Source organism: Falco punctatus (assembly GCF_963210335.1).
Source record: "Falco punctatus genome assembly, chromosome: Z".
NCBI classification, from domain to species: Eukaryota; Metazoa; Chordata; class Aves; order Falconiformes; family Falconidae; genus Falco; species Falco punctatus.
In genome coordinates, this window is record NC_137586.1 from 16,684,788 (window position 1) to 16,693,025 (window position 8,238).

Consider the following 8,238-nt stretch of genomic DNA (forward strand, 5'->3'; position numbering starts at 1 on the left):
AACCCCAAACAATGAATGAGTAGAGAGTGTAGCCTGTCCAGACTGAACTGACACTTTAGTCCTTGCCAGTGTTGCTCTTTGAAAGCAGCAGTGACTTACCTAAGATGCGTATACTTGAGTTTCCTTGATAGGAAATCTTTGATCTCTTGTTCTGAAGCCAGTTGTAGCCCCGGTACTTCTGTTGGTTAGCCATTCGAGTACTCGGTCACAGGCACATACATTTATCGGTTTTGTGCATAGCTATGTGTTGCAGTTTGAGAAATAAACATGTATATGGTCAAAGCTGGTAAAGCTTCACAATTTCTCTGCTGAAGGTGCTGTGTTTAACTAATTTGACAATCAAGAGCTAACAGTGGCTGAAATGTATTTTAGGTTTGTGGGTTTTTTTTTAAACTTAATTTAAATTCCCTGTATGAAGTAATACAGAGTCATAGTCTGGACAAGTACCAGAGAGTGTTACACCAAGTATTGATGTGAACGCTGATCTGAATTGTGTTGCTATCAGGGAATTGGGTTCTTAACATAATTAAAAACAAACAAAAAAAACCTTAAAACCCTTCTATGCTACAATCATCAGTGTCCATCTTGCTTTGACTTGATTTCATGGAATAAAGTAAGAGCATATGGATGTGTAGTGTCTACAGTCTCTTCATCTGACATGCAGTACTGTGTTTAACAATAAAATGTTTCTGAACCTTGTTCAGATATCAATTTGTCTGTAAAATTAAAAATACATTTTTGTAGCAGTGAGCACACTATTTGGGTTTGGGATCTCTCTTCCTCTGCCTTTTCTTTGTGGCAGCTGGTTTTGTGTTGTCTTTGTGTGGGCGTGGTGGTTGGTTTTTGCTGTTTCAAGCATGAATTCTTTCTGTGCAGGTCATTGTAATGAAGAGATCTTTGGGAGTCGGTTATGCAGCGGTGGACAATCCAATCTTCTACAAACCCAATACTGCCATGTTGTTGGGTGATGCTAAGAAGACTTGTGATGCCCTGCAGGCCAAAGTCAGGGAATCGTATCAAAGCTAAATACTGATTTATATTCCACTCATGATTGTGACTACAGTTTTGTCACAGAGGTCATGGAAAACAAGAGTTAGAAAAATCTTTTATTGTTACAATGCAGCCAGTATTTGGAGAAGACTGCATTGATTTTTAGGGGATATAGTTTGGTTAGGAAATGTAGGGTTTTATGAAAGGATGGGCACATTAGCGCTTCAGACTAAGTCTCCCACGAGGCAGTACATTAGAGAATGAAAATGTGCTTTTTAAGGTTAACATTGGGCTGTTAGAAGCAGGAACTAATAACTTGTGGTAATCTTTAAGTAGTTATTGGCTCCTCCTCCTTACTGTCTTTACTTCTGTCATGGAAATTCACTAAAAAATACTGTGCCAAAATTGTATTCTGGCTTACCAAAGCTGGACGAAACAACTATTTATTTCATTAAAACTTAAAGCAAAATTACGAATGGATGCGAGCAGATGCATATAGTTGCTTACATGATTTGAGATTCTAAACAATATTTTGTTTCTTTTGTGAATTGTGTGGATGCTGTGAATCAGGAACATTTTAGGAAAGTTAATTCTTTTTAAAATACAGTCCTACTTTTTTGTAGTGCCCACTTACATTACTTAAAGACAGGGGATTTCAGGGACCTACCAAGTCATTTTCAAGCCTGGCAATGAAATGTACGCTTACTTGCCCTGCTTAACTGTTTTAAGCAGCTGCTAAGTTCTCCATCTTTTCCAGTCATTGCCTTTTTGAGTGTATGGGGAAAAATGTGGTCCAGTTCTGCACAGACAGAGCATCTTGATACATCTGATCTGTTCACAGAATTTGGACCACACTCTTTCAGTTTGTGTTCACTTAGACTTTTAACTGTATTTGCTACTTTAAAATTCAATGATGCTTTCTTAATTAACATTTTTGTGATGCTGGAAAAGGCACTTTTAAACATATTTAAGATGCTGGAGTTTATTAGACTTTTTTCTAAATAAATAAGCTATTGTTTGGACAGCACAGAAACATACCAAACTTAATCCAGTGTTTTGATTATTTGACTTCTCCCTAATGTAATTAAAATCACTGTTAAATTCTCATAATAATTTCAGTAAATAATTACGACTTTTTTTTTTTGTTTTGATTATGTTAAATGTACTTGAGTGGAACTCAAATATTTGCCTAATAAAATGACTTTATCATCTTTACATAATGATGTAGCAACTGTCTATGGCGACAAAGGCCAAACAGGAATAGCTCTACTTGCATTAGAAAGCATTCATATCAGAGGAAGACAAACTATTAGGAAGTCAGTCTTGAAATTAATCGATCCTGATTGATAGAACAAACATTTTTTTTATTACACCATGTATAGAGACCTCATATAAACCATAGTATTTCTACTTAGCTACCTCTGTTTTTGTGAAGATCACTTAAAGACTTTGAACAGGTAATGCATTAAGAAATGTAACAATGTATGAAAGAAGCTACCCTTTTTACAAATATCTTTTATGTAATTTGAAATAAAAAGTGTCATGTAAGCATTGATATGTCATACACTGCAGGAAAAGACTTGTAATTAAATTTTAATCTAAAACATCATGGCAGCTGTATTTGAATGTAGCGTGTATCGCCTCTTGATTTCATTTTATTCAACTTTTAGGCCTGCAAAAAATAGGAGGGAAATGGGAAGAGGGGGAACACAAGGAAATAATCCTCTCTCTTGCCCTCCCAACTAAGCAAAAAAGGGATTTGAAGGGATTTAACAACCTAAAGCATTAATTCTTGTCTTGTCAGACTTGAAATATCTTAACTGCAGTTTGCAACATGTCTCTGCTTATAAGTAGCTAATGTAATACTTAGCTTTTCTTAAATAAACAAAACAAAAACAATAAGGGGAGGACGCTTCTTTTTTCCCTTTCTATTTGGAAAAAACCCATACTGTTATGTTGGTTCAGAGGTACCAGTGTTATGTTTAAAACTGTGCTTTACCATGGAACACCAGGTAATTTCTGAAGTGCTAATAAAAAGTCAATAATTTTTCTTTACTGATTGTTTCTTTTCTCTCCTGTTGTGTTTCCTGAGTAGGTAAGTAGTCTGAGATTCTTTCTGGGAGTTAGGAGATTGAAATGCCACAACAGGATGTTGAGATTGAATAATGTAATGAAAAGGAATCATAGTGAAACATGCATATTTCTTTTTATAATTTGAATGGTTCCTTAAAATACTCATTCTAGATATGACTGATGTCACCTGACTGTAGCAACTTCACTATGAGCGTTTTCTAATAAATGAAGAGGGTTAGACAACTTCTGGGAGTAGTTGATCCCACTGTGTGTTGCCTTTTTGACTTAAAAAAAAAAACAGAAGGCAAGAAAAAAAGCTGTAAGAACTAACTTGGCTGAGTACTTCCTTTTCCATTAGCTGAGGTGTGAGGTGAATCCTGTCCCTTTGAGCCTGATACACCATATGAGTTTGCTCTTAGTTGTTTTTTTAGTTTGCTATAGAACTAACTAAGTTCTACAAGATCGTCAAACTGGTTCTTGTGATGATTTCAGTTTGTACCTTCAAAGTGAGTGATAAATGAGTAACTTCAGCCATCTGATAGTCTGTTCAGTTGTATCATTGCACAAGTCTGATGTGGAACTTCCATATTTTCTTCAAGCTATGGTCAAGCCAAGACTTGAGGTCTCTTTCAGGGGCTGCAACCTGGTGTTGATTCATTAAGTAAGCTGTCTTGATCAAGCAGCCCACCTTGGGAAGAATATACCCGCGGTATATGGATTTGCAGTCTGGCAAATGGCAAAGCCATAGCCTATCTCCTTTTGGGGATCTGAATGTTAGTGTGAAGATTTTACTCACTCTACTCCATCTCCAGCTGCTTATTATCACCCAAGAGGTATTTACTCTAACCTGGTTCAGGCAGGCTACGAAAATCTGATAAAGTCATGGCAAAGCACCACAGCAAGAACAAAAGGAGAGGGTGGAGGACACTAATCTCTGTTCAGCAGGTAGAACTTTTCCATTTGGCAGTGTGTGTCCATGGCCAATAAAATGGATATTTGCTTTTGATACAAGTTACTGTGCTGCTAAAGTTACAGAAGAATGTTGTTCGGAAGGATCCTCTAGAGATAATTGGGCCCAGCCCTCTGCTGGAAAAAGATCAAGTGTCATCAAATTGCTGCGGGCTTTGAGTCTCGGTCTCTTGGGTGGAGATTCCGCAGTCTCTCTTACCCTATTCCAATGTTTGAGTCTTCCCATTGTGAACAGTTGTTTTTTTGGGTGTTTTTAAAAATAATTGGCATTTCCTTTGCTGCAACTTGTGTGCGTTACCTAGCCTAATCCCGTTACTGTGCACCTCTCAGAAGAGTTTGTTTATCATTTTCATCACCGTGTCAAAGGCCTTGCTAAAAATCAAGGAATGCAAATTCCGTTGTTCTTCCTGTGTCCACAGGGTCAGCCGTGTCACAATAGAAGGCAGTTGGGTTGGTCAGGTGTGATTTGCCTGTGGTAAAATCATGCTGCTTGTTCCTAGTTGCCTTGTCTTTCGTGAAGTTGAGTAAAACTGGCTGTGTAACCTTCACAGGGTCAAAGTTGGGCTGCCTGGCCTGATGTTTTCCTGTTCTTCCCCCTTGCCTTTCTTGAGCCAGCGACATTATTACTCAGATCAGAAATTAAATTCTAACTTTGTAAAAGCTGCTGTTTCTAGCAAATCCACTGTTTACTTTGTCCTGATAATCATGAAGTTTTGTTTTGTGCTGGTAAATTGGCTTTGTAACTTTTTGGAAGTAGGGGAATTTCACTGATTAGAAAATGATGAGCTTGCAGTTACGTGATCTACGAATTTGTCGATCTGTTTCTCAAATTCTTGCTTTAGTCAGGAATTTTAGAAACCATGTCATGATCATTTAATGAGTCATATGTATCTGCTGTGTTGGTTTCTTGCAAGTATGTAATTCTGTTTTCATTCAGATAGGGAAATTGGGGACTGAACTTGCTTTTGTATTTTAGTTTGAATAAAAACCCAAGCTTTTGGGGTGAATCACAGGGTTTTTTTTGACTTGCTGAATTTTGGTTGCTATTGCAGAGCACTCTTGGAGCACACAAACTCGAATTCTTTTGAAACTACCTTAGAAGATGATTTAGAGCTGTGGATGCAGTCACTAGGGTCAGATTCAAGGTAGTCCACAGTAAACACCCTCAAACATACAGGAGTGGATTTCATATTTCCAGCACAGAGTGCCCTGTTTGCCATATTTGGTTCTCTTGTGCCAAAATAACTAAGTTAGACTTCCAGATCTCCTAAGCATAAGAGAGAATGAGAGGCTTAATTATTCATAATTCATTACCTTAAATTTTAAATACAAAAAGCACCCCAAAACAAAAAAAAACACCTTTACAGGAAGGAATTTGAATACTGGGAGATCACCTAAGCAGTGCAGTTTAAATATTCATTTTGTAAGATTTGCAATGAATACTGTTCCAACAATATCACTAGTGTGAGTTTTTTTGTTTTGTTTTTTTTTTTTAAATAATTACAAATGGTAATGACTTGCATAATCCAACTGCTCTGTAGCTGCCCAAGAGGATGTATTACATTAACTGTGTTAGACTAATGTGATACACGTTTTTTCCTGAGGGGAAGGTATGTACTTACACATTTTCATTAATGGGCTTAGTACTTTTTGAAGATCCAAGTTCTCATGTGATTTTTTGAAGTAGCAAGACCAGTCCTAAAACATTAAGATACTACTTGAGAGGTTGAGAGACTCATTTGTAGTCCTTATTCCAGGGTGGTGATCATAACAACTTGTAAGGACAGAATTCTCCAGTTGCAAAGATAATGAGAAATGTTAGCTATAGTGAGAAGAGAGTGAACGGAAAGAAGTGTTGGAGGAAACATGACCTAACTATTCTGCTTTCTCTGTTTCAGTTTTTACTGGAGACAGATTTTCCCTGAGAATGAGGGTGGTCATACTCTTCAACTGAACGTATGCATAGGTAGTTTGTGTTCTTCCCTTAATGACAGTTGATCAGTTTTATTTTTCCCAGTATACTCCAAAGCTGCATGTAGCCCTGTACATCACTCTGAAACCTGGCATTCCACAGTCTAATTTTCTGCACAGCATGCAGAAATCAGAAATTAATACCCAGTTTTACTTACATGTTAGGCAAATGGCTCTCTGAATTCTGCATTGCTAACTTTTAAATTCACAGCCCCGACACTTGTTTTTGAGCTCTGTAGGTAGCTTTTGTACTTCTGCAAAGCAGTTTCAGTGAGACAAGGATATGGAAGGTTAACTATTAAAACCTGTTTACCAACTATAGCTGCCTTTAGAACATTATGTGAGCAAGAGATACAAAATATGCCTGTTACAACTTTTGAAAATAGGGTAAAAGTAGGTCAGACAAGATGGGAAAGAAATTGTATGGCAGAGAAGTAAAGTAGTTACTTTGCAAAGACCAGACCTTTAGTTCACATGTAAGCATAGCTTTGAAAATAAGGTTATTCATGGTGCAGTCCTGTTAGCAAATACCCTATTCAGCATATCTAGCGGTATGGTGTTCTGCGATTAGACGTGAGATCAGGTGAAGGCCCTGTGTGTCTCTTAACCTTTTCCTGTCTCTTGCTGACAAAACCCATTAAAACTGGTAATTATCCAAACCAGTCTCTGTTAAAGGAAGGAAGCAACAAAGGAGTTGGAGGACAAAATGGTTGAGGGGGCTTCACACTCAGTAAGAAGTGTCTTTTGGAAGAAGATTGATGCTGAACTCTAGCACAGCATGAAATTAAGTTATTCTATTACATGGTCAGTCTAACCCATAATTTAAAAAATCCCTAACAGAATGGAAACTAGCAGCTAGTGAACATAAAAAGCTCAAGCAGATGTTAAAGCGGCCTCATGCAGTAATAACTAGCAGTTGCCCATTCTCCCTATTAAAATATTACAGATGTGGATAGGAAAAACCATTTGGTTTTCTGATTTCACATTCTCAGAAGCCCATTGTTGTTGCAGGCTATGGTACAATGAACTTTAAAGTGTTTTATGGTGGATTTGTTAATGTGCAGACATAACACAAGAAATTGGCTTTTTAATTCGTAGGCACATCAACAGTCCTTATTTTTCATCAGCGTTCTGTCCCCAGATGAATCCATTGGATGTTAGTTTGGTGAACCAGATAATGTGAGGTGACCTAATTATATTTAAATTTTAAAATCAGAGAAGGGTAGTCAACATTGTGCAATGTGCTAAGTATTGCTGTAATTTTCATGTTACATTCCTGATGTAACATCTCTTTTCAGACTTTCAGAGATATCATAAACCACATTTTCTACCTGGTCAATTTGACCTGTGAGCAGTGTTAAAGTTACCCATGGAGCTGCTGAATTTTGTCTGTAGATCTCTGAACCATTTTTTTTTCTGCAGGACGATGGAGCAAGAAGTATCTGTTGCCTTTTTACCTAATTGTTCCTGTTTTGGTTTGTGTGAAGTCATTATGGCATTTGGTATTTAAATGCTAACTCTTTCTGAGGGATCTAAATTCTGTTGTTCTCCAGAGGTAGTCACCTTTGCATTTCTGGTGGAGTTGATCTTACTGGAAACCATACAGCAGCCACACCTTACTGTCCTGTATATATATAACTGTTGCCAAGCTAGAAAAGAGCGGCAGCTTCCCATCTCTGCTATAGACTGACCATTGCAGTTGGTCCGAAAGTGTTACTCAGCTGCTCTAACATTTGTTTTCAAATACAAACCTGCTCACTTTTCTTCACTGTGAGGGTGGTGAGGCACTGGAACAGGTTGCCCAGAGAAGGTGTGGTGACATCCCAAAATCTTTGCCTTCTGGCCAGTCCATAATAATTTCCAAGATTCCTGGACAATTGGGATTTCCTATTTGAGCTCATTGTCTAATCACTGCAACCCACTTACTCCATGAAGCCCCAGCTGTGTAACGTGTAGAGGACACCCTCCCTCTAGACATCCAGCCCAGCACTGGTGACCAGGGCTCCAGGAGGAGCTGCGCTTCAGTACTGATCACTTCCAAAGCAGCTCAAACCCCTTTGTAAGCTGTTGGTATCTCTTCTCCAGCTGGAGTATAGCAGGCCTCCCATCCTCTACATCCATGACTCCAACAGCCCAAGGGTCGACCTCGAGTCTCCCCTGGTGCTTCTGCCAGAGGCTCCAGGTAGGGCCATTCTCCCCGGTGGCGGTGCGGAGCACATTCTTTACATCTTGCCC

The 8,238-nt window shown here is 38.3% G+C and overlaps 1 protein-coding gene across 2 annotated transcripts in view; it reads left to right on the forward strand.

The window, feature by feature from the left end:
* Window positions 1-3,045, forward strand: part of NNT (nicotinamide nucleotide transhydrogenase) — a 47,445-nt gene extending 44,400 nt beyond the window's left edge. For both annotated transcript variants that reach the window (XM_080372174.1, XM_080372175.1), the window contains exon 22: window positions 877-3,045. In XM_080372174.1, coding sequence (XP_080228300.1) covers window positions 877-1,026 — 150 coding nt within the window. In that variant the 3' untranslated portion in view covers window positions 1,027-3,045. The remainder of the gene's footprint in view (window positions 1-876) is intronic.
* Window positions 3,046-8,238: the final 5,193 nt, after the last annotated feature.